The following is a 19,096-nucleotide window of genomic DNA, read 5'->3' as shown; positions in this document are numbered from 1 at the left end:
TGGAAATAAAAGGTGGAGAATTAAAGACAGGACCTTGAGCTTCTACAAATAACAGCTTAGACCCTGCAGACATTTTCCCCAGATAAGCACAGCATGTAGACAGATGATGTACAACTGGGCAGAATTTTGTAAAAGTTGTAAGCAGGCTCTTTTATACAGAGGGATATTATTCTGGTTTACTTATTATGCTCAGAGGAGGACAAATCATAAGGCCAGGCACCTGGTGATAAGCAACCTGAATATTCAGGCTTTTCATTCACATTTGCATGACAGTCAAGCAGGATCACTGGGATCATGATATAAATATTAAATGACTCTTGTTGACACTTAGTAGCTCAGTAATTGGGCCTCTGGGCAAGCAGAACATAAGACTGCCTAGAACATTGGATCAATATTTAGCTAGCTAGCGAATTTATAATCTGTCCGCCCATGTATGCTGGGTTTTTAAATGCCTTTGCCTCTTTTCTTTGCCAACTTGTTGCATAATCACACTTTTGAGTGCCAGTAATAAGTGTAGTGTAATTTTCGTGAGGTAACGATGTTGTTTTTAAGACTTTTGGACCGACAATGCAACACAACTGTGTACCATATTATACTCAATCACATCCTGCACACATTCAGAAACACTATTTACGATACAGTGCTGCAGTACAGAGTATATTAATATGCCATCTCAAACAAAACTCGTGTGCTGGATCGGCTTTCAAGATTTCTTGGCATGCGTGCACCTGATTCAGTCTTGGTAATTATCTGGCAAGTTCAATCAGGTGTGTAAGGCAAGAGAGTATAAAAGCCCCACTGGAGTGTGTATCTGCCTCTAGGTCTTGGAGTTGAATGTGGTTCAACAGTGACGTGAGTGACAGAAATTTTGTTTCCATGCCAATAACACATGCTGGTGCTATTTTCACTCTGTAGAGCGAAACTTTTTTGCGATCAGCCATGGAGAGAGAGAGAGAGAGAGAGAAAGAGAGAGAGAGAGAGAGAGAGAGAGAGAGAGAGAGAGAGAGAGAGAGAGAGAGAGAGAGAGAGAGAGAGAGAGCACTTTAAAAGCATTAAAATTCACTGTTATGTAAATAATTACATTGATAATTAACTCACAGCAAACAAATCAGACAATTAGTTCACAGTGCATGAGTCAGATAATTAGACCCGACTGGAACTAATGCATGAATCTGCTGTGTATTTAAATGCGGAAGAACAGTATGAAACCAAACACCACACATCATGAAAATACTAATGAGCTCTACGTCAAACAAATCTTGATATGGAACAAATATCAAAAATTCTCGACATCAACCGTATTGAATTGCAAATACAAGCTTGTTCTCTGGCACGCAGTGTGAACCTGGGAGCAGAAATATGATTATTATTATTAGCTATTTTCAGCAACTAATATAATGTAATATATAGTAATATAAGTATCCCAAAAGCTACCATATAGGGAAATATGTTTGTTAGCTCCATGTAGGTTGAGCCTTCATCAGTAGATGTTTGTGGACGTCCCTTTATAGGTTGATCTGAAAAACGTCCGGTCTTTTTTAAATTTGTTTATGTTTGGCAACAGTCTCAAGTGTGACGTGCTGAATACATTTTCTGGTAAACCTAGTGACAGCTTCCTGATCCAGCTATAGGAATAATTTTAATAAGTTCTTCTTTTGTTATAATTAATATATAAAATAAGTATGAAATAATTTGGAAGACATTTTGCTTTAAGACTTTTGGGACACACTATTAAGAAGAGGTGAGTTTTTATATCATTCATTCTTGATTTTATAAATCAGGAGCACAAATCTTGTCGGCTTTAATTTGTATAAATGAAGTTACTTCTTGATGACTTACTGATAATTAAACTAGTTTTTCCTTTTTTGTTTTTTCCTGTGCATCATTAATTAACCCAATACTGCATTTTATAATATCCACAGTGAAAAATGTAAATAAAAACATTTAATTTAATTATTTAAATTGAAACGCTTGAGAAAATTTACCATTTTATAAAAAAAAAAAAAAAAAGGTTATTTTGAATTTGGTGGCAGCAACACGTCTCGAAAACATTGGGAGATGGTCAACAAAAGGCTGGAAAAGCAAGTGGTACTATTAAGAAAGAGCTGGAAGAACATTTTGCATCTAATCAGGTTAATTGATAACAGGTCAGTAAGATGTTCGGGTATTAAAAAGGCATCTCAGAGAGGCAGAGTCTCTCAGAAATAAAGTTGTGCAGAGCTTCTGTGAAAAACTCTGTGAAAGCTGTGAAAAACTTCAGAACAAAAAATTGCAAAGACCTCAAATAGATCATCTTCAGCACATAATATCATCAGAAGATTCTAAGTGACAAGTGACAAGGCCCAAATGCAATATTGGGTGCCAGTGATCTTTGGGATCTCAGATGGCACTTCATTAAATACAATGTCCCACATTTATTGGGACGTGTGGTTGCCATTAATTTCAAAATTAGCTTTTTTTCTTAAAATAGTTCATTTCCTCAATTTAAACATTTGATATGTTCTCTATCTTCTATTGTGAATAAAATATAGGTTTATAAGATTTGCAAATCATTGCATTCTGTTTTTATTTACATTTTACACAGCGTCCCAATATATAAATATAAATACTGTAACGTGAGTTTTTGAATGGAACATATCTAATTTTGTTTCGCAGATTTTTTGAGTTATTTTAATTATTTGTGCGGTAAAATAACCATTTTCTAGCCTAAAAAATTAAGCTTTTGGAGTAGCTGTAATGCTCTTCTTGGGTATGTCCTCGCTTTTATCATCATTAGTACTGCACACTTGCTTCATCATCATCTTCATCATTCAGGTTCTATCTTCACTGGTGAGTATCTATTTAGACTTTTTGATGTTAAAATAACGTAGGTTTAGAAATATTGAAAGTGTTTAAGAGCAGAGGAAAGGGTTATAGGAGTGTCGGGACATTTTTATAAAACCTTAAGATATACAGGTATTCATTATAATGTACTGTAAACATATTAGGTTGCCACTTCGAAGATTTTCGAGAGGGGTCTGGAAGGTAACCCCCCGCGGAAGGTGAAGGAATACTGTATATTTATCACACTGCATACTGTGTATACGCTAGAAATTTACCCGTGATGTAACTGGCCTATATAATATTTCTGATCTTATGTCAGCTGTGTCACTCCAGTAATTATGAGAGCATTATGCAGAGGTAATTCAAAGCGTTAACATACTGAAAATCTCACTGGTATGCTAATGGTAATGTATATTATTACAGCAGCAGAGATCACACATACAAAACCTATCCATACTGTGAAACGACACATCTAATATAATCAGGGTCTGACTTTTCTGTGGAGAGAAATATTTTTGCTTACCTGATATCTAGCTAAACAAATGGTAATGGCAGTAACATTATTTAATTAGGAAGGACTGGGTGATGGTTATTATAATGAGGTTGTTTTAAAAGCCTTGAACAAAAGAACACGGGAACTACCACACCAACAATTTGGCCGGTCTGAGGGCAAGGATTTGAACTGAAAGAATATGATTTGAACTTTAGAAACCTATAGATCAGGATACAATAGAGTACGGCAACACTATTAAGACAAACACTAAACTGGACTGTGCAATCGGGGGGCGCTCAAGTGTGTTTAAATTAAAAAATAGAACAAATTCTATACGATAAGAAAAATACCCAGTATATTCATGGGAGCTTATGAAGAAGGGATGGGTATGTGGATAGTATTCTCATACCACACACACACACACACACACACACAACACACACACGCACACAGAGGAGTCTGTAAATCAGTCAGACTGTTCTGCATTTAACTCTTCATGCCAAGCTAGTCTTTTAGTTCCTGGGGTTTGTGGGTGAGACCCATCTCTTTTCATTCAAACCCCAAAATTTATGTCCTAGCCCCTTTCAAACTGAATCCCAACACACACACACACACACACACACACACACACACACACACACACACACACACACACACACACACGCATGCACACACCAGCCAGACACCAGCTATGAGTTTACTAACAGAGGCCGTGATTAATTCACATAAATGAGGGCTCTAATGGGTGCAGGCAACAGAGCGGGTGTTGTTTGAAAGCCTCTGTTTGCTGCCAGCTGCAGAGAATCCAGATTGGGGCTTTGGAGACAACAAAACACTACACACACACACACACACACACACAAACAAACACACACTCCTGTAGTGGGGACAGGATTGATAGATAGTGTGCGAAAACATTTCTGAACTCAACAGTTCTGAGGCTCAGTCCTGTGTTAAACAATTAAAGGTGTTGAAAGGCAGGAAAGTGACTGTACAGATGCATGAAGAAATACGTGACGGGCTGCAGGGCCACTAACTGGGAGTCACTGTAGCACTCTGACAGGTGGGGTTAGCACGCAAAGACGCAAAGAAAAGATACTAAATGTGTGAGTGAGTAAATGGGGACATTCTTTTGGTCTGAGGTCACTGGCTGGTCCCATTCACCCCCTTCTCTCCTCCACCCCACCGAGAGACAGTGAGAGAGACAGACAGACAGGGAGGGAGGGGGATGGTGAAGCCTGATTCGCACATTCTTTTTCCCTGCAGCCTTTGTCACACATTCTCTATCAAATACTGTTATACGCACTTCTAAAGGTTACGTCTACACTAATCCGGATAAACAGAGTTTTCATCTCAAAATACTCTGCATCCACACTTTCATTTTCAATTATTTCCCAAAAGTCGCTTATCCACACTGAAACGTCTGAAAATGCTCACGTCCTGTACTGCGTATGAGCAAAACGTAAGAGTGTGACGTGAATACGAAGTTTGCAATTGTATCCGGGTAAGAGCCTTTTTCAAAATCTCCGTGTGGACGGAACGCCAAAACAGGGAGAAAAATGTGTTTTCAAATAAAAAATGTATTAGTTTTGGGCAAAGACAGAATCTCAAACTCCAATATGTTCCAAATGCAACATACTGCAATAGTGTTAATTGAAATAAAGGCTACCTTGGTTACCATTTGTTTTTCCATCACTCTCTAAGCCTCTAAGTGTTTTATCCTGGTCAGTGCCACGATCGATTTTGGAGCCAATTCCAAGTACTTTGGGCAAATGGTGAATACACCCCTGGTGGGAGATTAGTCAATTTCAGGAAACTATTTAAATGAACAGTTATGGTGTTTGGCAGATGTCCTTATCCAGAGTGAATTAAATTTATCTCAATCATACAGCTGAGCAGATATGGGGTTAAGGGCCTTGCTCAGGGACCGAGGAGTCGCTACTTGGATCTAACGTAGCGGTTCTCAAACTTTGCTCACATAACGGCTGGTACAGTAGGATAAATTTCACTGACACCTTAATCCTTTAGTATCATTTATTGTACTCATTATATAAATGTGTATAATACCAGTGGTGGACAGTAATGACACGCTTTGTTTTGAACTTGCCGCTTTGTGGTATCTATTTAGCACAGCATCAGTTCAACATCAAGCAGAACATTTCGAGAGGAATAAATCATGGAGGAAACTCCTGACTAGAACTCGCCACAACACCCGTGACCATATTTGTGCAATTTTTTAAGTAGTTGAAAAGAAGGTTTTGGGCTCATGATCATTTTAATAGATATCAATCAGTGTTTGACTCATTAATATCATTCTATTAATAGATTTGTGTGCTAAGAGTAACTTTGTAGTCTTTGATTAAGCAAAAGCAAAACTTGATAATAGGAAGATGATAAATCATAGTACTTTGGATACTTATGCACATTTAAAGGCAAATACTTTTTTACTTTTACTCAAGTGGAGCACATTTTCCGGAGTAATATTTTACCGAGTGTATCTTTAACTCAAGTACATGGTTTGTGTAATTCGTCCGCCACTGTACAATAACACTTTAGGTTTGAGTTGTGATTTTTTTTAAAGTTTGAATTGTTTAAATTAAACCCATTTTATTTGGCCAAATAGCCTAATATCTCTAGTAACTCACTAATACATATAATATATAATTATTGTAGGTTTACTTATGATGAAATGTACCACTTAAACAAAACCAAGCAAATAGAATTAATTCTTGGCTATTTTATTTCTAGCGAATAATCAAAATGGGGGTAAAATTATGAGCCAGTGATATGATGAAAAGTAATGGTCACTATTTGAAAACAGGGGGATTCAAATGTAGCTCCTCACCTTTAATTTAGTCATTTGGGACTCAAAGCTGCATCCATGTTACTTAACGGCTGAAGAAGCAGCAACACGAGGAGGCAGGTTTATGGTGGAGGTAATGTATAACTTGAATTTTTGTGTGTTTACATGTGAGCTGTTAGCTTCTGGGACACACATACACACACACACACACACACACACACACACACACACACACAAACACTCACACAGAGTGTGACCAGAAAAACAATCATCATCATCATTAAACCCAATACATCACACACGCCAGAGCTCGAACCCGGTACAGCTGCTACTGCACACCAGTCGTCTTGTGCTGCTTTGACAGAGGGTAATTGTGTGTGTGTTTGTGTGTGTGTGTGTTTGTGCACCACCAAAATAAGTTAGTTCACTGAGCTGTAAGCCTGGAGTTTATCCGTGAACGGCCGTAGCCCTCTGGTGAGGTTTATATATTGAATCTCAGGAACAACAGAACCACGGCGTATGACCCATATAACCCGCATCTCACTATAAAATCACTTCTCTCTACTCTGGAGCTGCAACACCCGTAATGCTTCAAGTAAAATGTACACTCTGGCTTGTGCGTTAATGCCGAAGAGACACTCTAAAGAGAGATCTTTCTCTTCCCTCTTTCAGTCTTCAAGTTCGCAACACACCAAGCCAAGCATCACAAAGGCAGGGATTTGTGGGAAAAATTCCCGAGGATGTTTTTTTCCCCAATGAGTTATTCAGAAGACAGCATGAGAATGTTCACACGGACAGACGGAAACATGTCAATAATACACGATGAAGCTGTCGGAGCGAGAAAGAAAGGTAAGGTTTTTCTAAATTTTTATCCATGAAACCGACTTCTTTATGTATTCTGAGCTGTGTGTATACATATATATATATATATGACTGGAGAGGAATTTCAATTCAAGTTTAAATTTTTCATCCTTCAAAAAAAAAGGTGAAGAAAACATTTTAGCATGTTAACTGACATAAAAACATCCTGAAATAATTACACAGGTTGAAAAATGCAATACCGCTACATAATCCTTAATTACATTTGTTTTTTTACTTTGTTTTTTTTAGATGTAATTATTAATTTTTGCATAGAAAATGAAGAAAACAGAATAGAAACTGAACAGTATCGCATAGAAAGTGAAGAAAAAGTTTGTTTTTATGAACTTCGTAGAAAACATTGTAGCTTAGAAAGTAAAGAAAATATTGGAGCATAGAAAGAGAAGAAAAAAATGTTAAAACGTTGTAGCATAGAAGGTCCAGAAAACGTAGCATGCTAGCTGAGGAACAATTTAGAACAGAAGGCAAAGAGTTTGCAAGCTATAGAAAACATGTAGCGTAGCAGGTGAAAACACTGTAGCAATGAAAGCAGCGTGCAAATTGAAGAAAACATTTGAGAAAAGAAGGTGAAGAAAACGGTGCAGCATGCTATCTTTAGAAAACATTTTTAGCATAGAAGGTGAAAAAGACATTGAAGAAATGTATCTATAGAAAAATTTTTTGTTGTCTAACTGAATAAAACTTTATTATTCTTGTTACCTGTTAATTTTCTTATATTTACATTTCCTCATGTGTACATTTTTCTGTTAGTTTTTTTGATCCAGATATTTGTATGTAAAGTGTAATATGAAGAAGATGAGCTTCAGGGCATTTCATTGATCTCTTTGGTTCACATAGTTTGGTCTATTTTGGTGTAACGGATACAGAATATAGTGCAGGATCTAAGGTTTCAGGTCTTGCTATTGTATTTGAACAATAAACCATGTCTCTGGAAGTCCAGCATAGTTTCCTAGTTATAGTTCCTGGTTTCTGTTTGACACTTCACTTAGTTATTTCCTTTGCAGGTTTAGCAACCTCTGAGTTTGACCTGTCGGTGTTTTGACCCCCCTGCTATGAAGATAAAGAGAAATGTGGTGCAAAACCATGGCTTACACATCCTCCACTTTCCCACAATCCTTTACTCCCTTTTCTCCTTAACGTCTTATTTATCTCCAACTCGTTTCCTTTTATATCAACAGATGCGAACATCAAACCCTGGGCGATTAGAAAGGAATCTCGGCCCATGTTTGCGTAATCTCACCTGGTTTGGCTCGGGCGCTGCGTATGCAGCTCTTATCTACTGGTGAAAGAAAAATGCTGCTTTCTGCTTATTCGGAAAAAACATCCACAGAGCTGCCATTTATTTTCGCAAAGCAGTGAAAGAAAACATGCTCGCTGTAATTCTGCCCTTCCTGTGTGCACCCCTATTCTCTCTCTCTTTCTCTCTCACACACACACATAAACACACACACATACGCACAGAGTGGAGAGAACAAGCGGTTCCTTATTACCTGCAGATGGGCACAGTGCATGATGGGATGCGGAGGTGATGACTCACTGGTTGTGTTTTATTCGTGAGGGGGAATTCTAGCCTTCGGTTGTGAGCGTGTGTAGGCCTGCTAGTCCATATACTCAACCAAGCTCTCTCTCTCTCTCTCTCTCTCTCTCTCTCTCTCTCTCTCTCAATCTCACACACACACACACACACACACACACACACACACACACACACAAACACGTTCCAGGTCAACGTGATGCCAAACACAACTACACGGATGTGCATGAAATGCCAAGCGCATTTAACCTCCTGTCACCCACAGAAAGCTCTAATCTGAACACGCTGTCATGTCTGACTGAGTAATGTGCTCGATAACAACTCGAGAGAATGAACGAAATGAAAAAAAATAAAACAGGTGGGAATGGTTAAGAAGATGAGAAGAGAAAAGAAATAAAATAAAATGAAAGGAAAAGGAGACATAAAGGAAATGTACAGCGAAAAAAAGAATAGATGAGATGAAATGGAAGATACAAGAGATAAATTCACAACAGGAGAAGAGAAGAGAAGAGAAGAGAAGAGAAGAGAAGAGAAGAGAAGAGAAGAGAAGAGAAGAGAAGAGAAGAGGAAGAGAAAATGAAGAGGAAAGAAGAATACCGGAAAAGCAGAGATCAAAAAAAGGAAAAAGAGAAAAAGAAAAAGAGAAGAGAGGAAAGGAGAGAACAGGAGAAAGAGAAGAGTAAATGAAAAGCAGAGATCCAAAAAGAAAATAGTGTAAAGGAAAAGGAGAGAAAAAAGACATGAAAAAAGAAAAAGAAAAACAAGAAGAGAAGAGAATTGTTTGTGTGTGTGATTTTTATGTGTGTGTGTGTGTGTGTGTGTGTGTGTGTGTGTTATGGTAGAAGTCCATTTATTGTTTGTTCCTGGCATGGTAATATTTAAATGTGTACATGGCAGACATGTGTGTGTGCGTGTGTGTGTGTGTGTGTGTGTGTGTGTGTGTGTGTGTGTGTGTGTGTGTGTGTGTGTGTGTCCAAGACAAGTTCCGGAGGGTGGGAGGGAATTCCTGGCTGTTTGATGAGAAAAGGTTGCAGCTGTGGGACAGAGCCAAGAGCATAGAGCAATTACACAGAGCCCAGCTCCTGTACAAAATGACCGTGAGGGCACTCACACACACACACACACACACACACACACACACACACACACACACACACACACACACACACACGCACGCTTCTCTCTCTCTCTCTCTCTCTCTCTCTCTCTCTCTCTCTCTCTCTCTCTTTCCCAATTACACAAACAAAAGTCACCCTCTGTAACTTAGAGGTTGTACACATGCTAAAATTTCTAATACTCTGAAACTCCAAATTAAAAAAATGGACAGGATTCATAATGATACATGATCCTGCAACAGATTAAAAAATCTAATGTGAGGGTGAGTTCATTACAAGCATATTAGATTTTGTTGAATTTGTTTGAATGAGATTTTTTTTTAAAACACTACATGAACAGAAGTTTGTGGACACCTGACCATGAGATTGTGTGCTTTTTGAACATCCCATTCCACATTTAGTTCCCATCTTCTGTCTGCTTTTTTTGTAGATTTTGTGTAGATTTGTGTGAAATTCATTCGTCCACGAGGGTGTTAGTAAAGTTAGTGAAGGTGAGAAATTGAGGAGGCCTGGTGCACAGTCGTTCACATTCATCCCCAAATGTTCTCTCTTCATGGAGCTGCGCTTTGTGCACAGGGGCATTGTCATGCTGGAACAGGTTTGGATCTCCAAGTTCAATTAAAGAAAGAATTTAATTCTACAGCATTTAAAGCATGTCCTATACTATTGTGCCTCCAACTTTGTGGTAACAATTTAAGAAAGAACCATCATTTGACTTGAAAAGTCAGACGTCCTAATACTTTCATGTAGATAAATTGATTTGTTGGGAAAGGCGGATCAGTGTATTCATCTCAGAAAGTAATTCAACTGTTATAGCAGCACAAAGAGTCGTTCTGTTTAAAGAGCAAAGAGTCGGCCATCCTGCCATCATGGATTCTACTGACATACAAAAAGTCAGCATGAGGTGAAAGTGATCGTTACCAGAAAGCAAATCCGTCTTTCGTTCCACGCGTTCGAGATGAATAATTTGTGTTTGGTCTGAGATACGCAGGGTATGTCACAGATCGAAGATCTTCACTGGATCCATTTCCCTCTGTGATTTGCTATTTTATAAAAATGATCATATCAAATCTATGAACAATTGTTCCAACACCTTCTTCATGGAGGCTCACAGTAGCTTCTTCCCAGGTTTATACACTTTAACCAGGAACATGCAACTCAAACCCAAGCCTAGTACACACTTCCTAATCATCTCAGGATCACAATCTTCTCACGAATGAACATCCTTCTCACACACACACACACACACACACACACACACACACACACACACACACACACACACACTGTACTGTCTGAGTTTATAATGTACAGCTCTAGAGGTTATGAACAATGGGGGGGTGGGGGGAGTCAATAAAATGATAGTAAAGACAAAAGGAAAAATAAAAGGAGAAAAGGTAGAACTGATGAGTCAAAAAGAAAAAGACAAGACAATAAGGGAGAAGAGATGACATGAGAAAAGTAGAGAAGATACTCAAGGAAAGAAGAGACGATGCATGAAAAAAGAAATGTTGATACTTAAGAAAAGAAGAGAAGAGACAAAAAAGATACACGACAAAAAAAAGAGAAGGAGGGGTACGGGAGAAAAGAAGACAAGTCAAGAACAGAATAGAGAAGAACAGACACAGGAGAGGAGAAGCGATGGGAAAAAAATAGTGAGGAGGAAAAGAAAGGATACCTGTGAAAAGAAGAGAAGACCAGAAAAGAGAGAAGAAGCGGAGAAGAAAAGAGCAGAAATAAAAAGAAAGGAAAAGAAAGAAAAGCATATGTGAGTGTGTGTGTGTGTGTGTGTGTGTGTGTGTGTGTGTGTGTGTGTGTGTGTTTGTGTGTGTGTGTGTGTGTGTGTGTGTATGATAATCGTGCTATCTGGTGTTACTCAGAAGAAAATTGTGAAGGTGTCTCGGGGAGTTTTTCCTCACCCTTGTCACCTCTGGATATAAAACAACATCTGGCTTTGTGTGAAGTTGCTTGAATTGCCTTTGTCTTATTATTAACACCCTCTGCCTCTGTGTCTAACACTGTTTTAAACAGCAGCATCAGTGGCGCGTGTCCCCCGGAGTTGGAGGTTTGGGCACCGATGTTGCGCATTCCTGCTCAGAACAACGCTCACGTGACCTACTCAGCCTTAATGCACGAGAAAGTCTATCTCTGTTCAGGAGAGAGAGAGAGTAAATGGGTGAGGAAGTGCTTTCCACTTGTCCATGTGAAAGAGGACACCGGCTTGGTGACACGACAGCAACGAAGTGGACGTGTGTGTCCATGCACCCACTCAGAATCAAGCATATAGGATGTGAAAAAACACAACAAGTCAAAAACTAAATATACAAATGCACCGATGAGGAAAGCCTACCTGCGATTAGGTGTGTATGTGTGTGTGTGTGTGTGTGTGTGTGTGTGTGTGTGTGTGTGTGTGTGTGTGTGTGTGTATGTGTACTCACCACATGAACAGCAGGTGAAACAGTTAGTATGGTAGAGCTTTCCCATCGCCTGGCAGGCCTGACTTGCTCCATACACCCCTTTCCCACATTTTACACAAATACCTAAAACAACACACACACACACACACACACACACACACACACACACGTATTAGAATCAACATTCTTCGATAGAATGCGTCCGTAGTGTGTTTTGGTCCTAAAAAACCACACGTTTGACACATTGTTAGACTTGTGAACGAACTCAAGCCCCTGATTTTGTATAAAAAGGAGAAAACTGTCAGTATTCATGGCATGTTGAAAAAAAAAAAGAAAAAGAAAAAAATGATGCCAGTGAAATGGACCAGAAAATATGTCAAGCTTGAGCCGATGTAGAGATTCAGATACAAAAGGCACTGAAATGTTCAGCCAAAAAAATCGTTCCTCTTTCAACACTAGTAAATTGAATTCCAGGTTCGGACAATGATCTCCATTTTGAAGTCGCGCTAGTTTCAGCAGAATGCTTGGAGTAAAATCGTCCAGGCCCCCTGGAGGACAGTGAGGAAATCAATGTAATTTGCTACTGTACTTGAGTAGCTTTTTCCACGTATCTGTACTTTACTGAAGTATTTCCATTTGGGGAGACTTTTACTTCAACTTCACTACATTTCGAAGTCAAATATTTTCCTTTTTACTCGACTACATTTTGGAAAATCAGTTGTTCCTTTTTATTTATGAGACTTAACTGGTCAAACACGCCTCAAAGTGCATGCTCTGTTTTGAACTTGGTGGAATCTACTGATCACCAACATACAGTTCAGCATCAGTTTAACAGCAAGCAGAACATTTAGAGAGGAATAAATGATGAAGAAACTGCAGAACTTGACTTTTTTTTAAGTAGTTGAAAAGAAGGTTTTGGGATCATAATAATTGTAATAGAAATCAATCAGTGTTTGACTCATTGATATCATTCTATTAATAAATTGTTGTGTTGAGTAACATTCGAGTCTTTTCGCATAAAATGAGTTGATTAAGTGAAGAGTCGTGTGATTAAAAATGATAATAGGAACATTATAGTTATAATAAATCATAGTACTTTGGATACTTAAGTACCTTTGAAGGCAGTTTGTACTTTTACTCAAGTGAAAGTTTAAAGGGACACTTTTACTGGAGTCATTTTTCAGAGTGTGTCTCTACTTTTACTCAAGTGCATTCTTTGTGTACTTCATCCACCGCTCTTCACGTTCACCAACGCTAAATCCAGTCAATAAATCAGGAGCAACCCTTAACCCTGAACAGATGGATACGGATTTGAAATCACCCTTATAATCTGGTAGAAATGGCGTAGGAACAGTTTGTGGAGATCGGGTCCGATAACAAACACATGCACGAAAATATTTCTCCATAACAAGTCCGTCTAATGATGCTTAACGATGAAAGTATCCCAATTGTCTCTCTGCTCCCTGCATATGGATACTTAATCTATTTATCTCTGTAAAGCTCCCCTGGGGCAAAGTCCACTGTGAAAAAATGTGCCACACAAATAAAACTGAATTGATCAACGGTCAAACATATTCTTGTCTCGTTTGTCTGATGCTTTTTGTACCCTATTGTTGTGCACTATATAACCAATAGGAAGCCATTTAAGAGTTGCCTCATGTCTTGGTTTGGACCAATAGTTGCTATGCTGGAGTTGACCTTATCTTTTACAACTTACAAAGATATTGTTATATCAATGGGTTACTGATCTGAAGCTCCGGTATCGGCAATCTGCCGGTCTTGGGGCCCCTGAGCAACACCCTTAACCCCTCAACCCTCTGTGCTCCAGGGGCAGTGTATCATGGCTGACCCCCAGCTTCCTAACCTTGCTGGGATATGCGAAGAAAGAATACGCTGTAATTTACATGTGACAAGTAAAAAGCCCTTTTCTTTTTCTTCACATTTTTGTAGGACTGTCTCAGCGACTAGAGTGTCCCATAACTGTGAATACATCAGTGTGAGAATCTGACAGACCTGCCTTCTTATTATGCCGCTTTTTAAGGCATTTACTGCACCGAATTCAGGCCCCATGCTGAGTTTTACACACTGTCGCATTACAAATTTCAAGCAGTGACCTGTCTCTACTTGTATATTGTCTCCGGTGTCATGCAGTGGATCCTGCCTGTCTGGCATTGTGCAAAATAATATGAATCTTTAGTGTTCCAGCTCAAGCAGATTAATGATTGATTTATACATGTTAAATGATTCTAGAGTAAATTATTCCTCAAGCATTTGGATCTTCATAAACCAAACTTCTCAGCAGATGTCCGTACAGTTTATTAGAGTACGGTTCATTTTGTACCTCAAACAACTGCAGCAGCTCATTGACACCACACTAGAGTTTAAAGGACAGGTGGGTATGGACTTTTTCCCCTGTTGCGGATGATAATTCACCAAACGGATTCATGCCTCAGGCTCTATCGGGTATTATTTTTCTTCGTGCCAATATTTTCTTTGCGAACTAATGAGTAATGACCACCGGAGCAACGCTCACGAGTGTAAGTGGGAACTGAAGGGGAAGGAATAAATGCACAAAGTTCCACAGCAGCACATAAGCACCGTACTATGCGTCCCAAATGCACAACGATACTTCTCTACTGCTTCTTACGACTAATGAGGAAAATGTTTATCTCCATGGTTTCATAATCAGTTTTCTGTCCAAACCTGGTGAGCTGTAATTCCACACGTCGAAACAATAATGCTGCGTCTTTTACCTATATATCTCTATATGTCATGTGTGTAATGTACACAAATACACAGTTCAGTAAATACATCTGACATGGTATTATTAATGTTTGTGAACATCAGTTTACATACAAAGTGCCTGCTTGGTTAAATAAAATAATTCTTTTTAATATTGATTCAATTGAATAATCTATTAAATTGGCACTAATTTAATAAATGACATAAAAGTGATAAATTATTATTATTAAATTTACATTTGTGTAAACTTTAAATGTTTGTGTGATTCAGATTTATAATTTAATATTGAATTTTCTAAAGATATGTTCTTAACTGTTCTACTTATTTCAGCATACTTTAGCAAATGTCTGAATTTAATAAACAGAAGATTATTTGTTTATTCGTTCATTTTATTTATTCATGAATGAATTCCTTCCTTCCATCCTTCATTCATTTACTCCCTCGATATGTGGAGTTGTCAGGATTTACTCTTTGAAGATAAATTCTTGAAACTGTACGCAAAAACGGCAAAGAAACCATATCGCTAGTCTGTTGTAAAAACGTTGGCGGGAAGTGGAAGTGATTTCGCACATGTGCAGAACAAAATCTGAGTTTTTCCACATTGGCAGTACAAATCATGTGACACTGCGCTCAAAGTGAGAGGCGAAGACTAAACAAACTTGCGGACCGCCATTTAATGTTTGTGAGGCAATTCAGATTTTAAGAAAGTCCTTTTCGAATACGGTCCGTTACGAATACGTGTACCGTTAAACCTCTGCTATACGTTAAACGTGATATAAAAATATAATCTACAAAAAAATTGAGATTAAAATTTGACCCATTTCAGGAAGATGAGAAAGACAAAATATTACTATGAACGATCCCCATCAACATCGCTTTGGCCCAATCGCAACACTTCTGGGTATTACTGAGTTCTGAAATTCTTGGTAACACCTAAATAAGCTTGTTAATAAGTTATGAGCTTTGTAAAAAAAACCTTATATACTGTCTTTAGACATTAACAGAGTACAGTTATTCGAGGTGTATTTATAAAATAGGCAGTTCGGCGTAAACGTAATAATGCTCATGCTAATCAGTGGGGCGTGAAGAGCAGCGGTCATCGTCCACTTTTAGTTAAAGAACAATCGCTTGGCATTATAGAAGAATGAATCAGCACAAGGCGCTGAGATGACTGCGGAGTTTTCACGCACGACATGGCCGGTCTCCACCAGGGGGGTCGCATTCCACAGCGAGGGCAGGGTCAAAGCCTGGGGTCGCCCCGAGGTCAACGCGCCTCTGAGACACAGCGTCGCACTCGGGGAGGTCGACTCACACGCCACACACACACACACACACACACACACACACATTCATACCTACATACAAAGATACTCCCAAAACACATGCAATACATGTTAATAAACAAATAAACAGGATGCCTATGAGTCACGATTTTCCTTTAAAGCATCGGTGTTCCAGCTCGAGCCAGTAAACGACTCCAGACCCAATTGATTCCTTCCTCAAGCGTCTGAAGCTCCATAAGCCAAACTCCTGGGATGAAACTCACACAGCTCATTAGAGCAGCACTTCCTGTTACTGTTCCTCAAACATGAACAGCAGCAGCCCAACATGTTCTCCTCAGACACACACTGTAGTGATTTATTTTGCCCTTTTTAACTCGCTCGCATGCACGACAGCTGGTTTTCACAAAAAGAAATATTCAAACCATAGCAGAACATACTGCATCGCAAACCCTATCTATAAAAAAATATATATGCATATCATCACACACCTTATGTTCATGTTATGATCGTAATTGTGTGACTGGTTGTGTTTTATGCAAATAAATCACTGATTCGCCATAGAACATTTTGTACGACAATAATAAAACTTATACATTTTTTAAAAGAAATATGCGCTTAAGCCATTAACTAACGCCTAGAAAGATTCATCATGGAAAGATTTGCCAGTTCTCCTGAAACGTCCTAGGACAGCCTGCTTCACTTCGTCATCAAGGAACCACCAGGACCGGGATTGTCACTGATTGACGTATGTCCTTCTTTAAAAAAGTTTACACCGTTTATGTCTTCCTGCGGTTGAGCGTTTCATCACCATACCAGCCCTGTACTCTCTTTCCTCCACTCCCTGCCCTTACAGAACTGAAAGTGATACCTGATCACACCTGCTGTGATGCTTTCTCACTTCATTCTCACGCTTCTTTTTCCAGACATTTCCAGACGATACTTTAAAGACCCAGGAGCAGTCCAGAGACACGATCCTTGATCCTCTTAAAATTGGTGGTCTGTGTTTAACATAAACAAAACCCAGGTGTAGGTCTGCATTGGGTGTAGAAGCTATCTGCACTCAGCATCGAATGTCGGTTTAACTTGCGACGTTACTTCCCGTTTCTATGGTAATTATACTGGGGAAAGTGTTGTTATGGTTATTGCTGCATAAAACTAGACCTTCAGAAGCCTGGAGCACTGCAATTAGCTCACCTCTGTGGTGTGACTGAGAACTTGCACTGAGAACACCATGAAAAAAATTAATCTCTTTCTAGCCAGAATGATTCAAAATCTTTTTTTGCACAAGAAAGAATGAAGCCGTTCCTACACAATAACACGCCGTGCATCCACAAAGTGCCGATCATACTGATCAATACGTGGGTATTGGTACCAACAGATGAAGCCACTTTCCCTACACAAGTCCACAATCTTGCAATAGTGTTGAGGCACCAGTGAGTAGAATGTATTCTTGAAACATGAATTATGGAGTACAATAGTTCGGAAAACTTGACATTTATTCATCTCTTTATTTTTCTCCAGTTTTAGCGCTAAGGAAGTTGGGGGAATAATGTTTTTCTGTTTATTTATGTTTGTGTAAGTTAGTCAGCCATCACCTTGATTATTTTTGTTCTTTGCTATGCCATATGCTGATCCCTGAAGTGAACATCTAACACTAACTGATATGAGAATAAGACTACATCAAGTAAAACTACACAGATTCCTAACAAGCGCTCAGTGTTTTGGGTAAAGAGAGAGTTATGCTCTATTAATCTCAGCCCTAATCTTGTAACAGTCCATTAATCTTTTATTTAGTCCACTTTGAACCAACATACAAATGTGAGTTGACTCCTGGCTGCTAATAACATTTAGGTCATATTCAAAGAGCCATTTAGACTGAATTCAAATGTCATTTATGCCATATTCAAAGAGTCATTTTCACTTATGGCACTTTGTAGATGCCGCTATCAAGAACAACTTACAATTATCTAATTTATAGAACTGAGAAGTTGAGGGTTAATGGTTTTGCTCAAGGGACCAACATTGACAGCTTGGCAGTACTGGGATTTAAAATTTTCACTCAGAAGTCCCAACATCTTAATCAACGAGAAACCACTTCCCATTTCAAACAAAGTCAAAGAATCGTTTGAGGCGAAGCCAAAAAGTAATTTTAGCCATATTCAAATATTTATTTTGCGATTTGTTCACGTAGCAGCAGAGAGAACGTGCTTGGGAAACAGTTTAGCAAGGAGAAATCAATCTACATATCAAATGCAGTATTGGTCACAAATTACTTTCTAAATAATAAAAGTTTACTGATAATTTTATCTAAATAAATCCGTTTTTACCGATGGAAATATGTTATTAAAGTTGCATCACGATACAAATGGCAACATAAAATTCTATCTATCTATCTATCTATCTATCTATCTATCTATCTATCTATCTATCTATCTATCTATCTATCTATCTATCTATCTATCTATCTATCTATCTATCATTTTTTCTTTTGGCAAACTGTGAGGAAATTCCTTTCCGTTTCAATAACAGTCACGAGTCCAGACCATACACTTCCAGCAGTAAGCTGACCCAGACCTGTCTGAATGGCTAGACAACTTCCTACCATACATCAACTCCTTCTCCTTGTATTCGCTCTGATCAGTGCAGCTTCACCTGGTACACACTGGTACACACTTCCTTTTTAAGACACTGGCGTTTCTGATGAGTAACAGCTGGAGAAACGCCACGGTGTGCATTGTTCTCCTCATGAGCAAAACTCGCACCACTTCCTGCTGCACCGCTATTCATTCCAGTGTCTAACTGTGAAACAGGATCCTGCTGTGCTAATAATATATTAGCCGGAGGGTACAAGTTATTGTAAATGAAACGTAAAAACAATCTGAGCGATCAAAGCTACATTACTGTAAGTGCTCTGAATTAGGGCTGGGCGATACGGGAAAAACTTCTCATCACAATCCTTTTCTACGATACATGCAATATAACATGGTGTATAGTTTAGGTTATAAAC

General features: G+C 38.7%; 1 protein-coding gene and 1 long non-coding RNA gene across 6 annotated transcripts in view; both read right to left on the bottom strand.

The window, feature by feature from the left end:
• wtip (WT1 interacting protein) overlaps positions 1–19,096 on the bottom strand; it is a 40,505-nt gene that overhangs the window by 12,676 nt on the left and 8,733 nt on the right. For 4 of the 5 annotated variants that reach the window (XR_014535346.1, XR_014535347.1, XR_014535348.1 and 1 more), the window contains exon 2: positions 12,086–12,187. The exons of the other annotated variant lie outside the window; for it this stretch is intronic. Coding sequence is in view for 1 of the 4 variants with exons in the window: in XM_083552435.1 (XP_083408561.1) it covers positions 12,086–12,187 (102 nt within the window). In the remaining 3 variants the exon portion in view is untranslated. The remainder of the gene's footprint in view (positions 1–12,085; positions 12,188–19,096) is intronic. 5 annotated transcript variants of the gene reach the window in all.
• On the bottom strand, positions 17,922–18,330 carry LOC310732225. The gene is made up of 2 exons (XR_014535405.1): positions 18,117–18,330; positions 17,922–18,056 (listed from the first exon to the last, which is right to left on the bottom strand). It is a non-coding gene; the product is annotated as an uncharacterized lncRNA (long non-coding RNA).

Source organism: Silurus aristotelis (genome assembly GCF_946808225.1).
Source record: "Silurus aristotelis genome assembly, chromosome: 10".
Taxonomy (NCBI): Eukaryota; Metazoa; Chordata; class Actinopteri; order Siluriformes; family Siluridae; genus Silurus; species Silurus aristotelis.
This window is presented reverse-complemented; position numbering and strand designations above follow the sequence as displayed.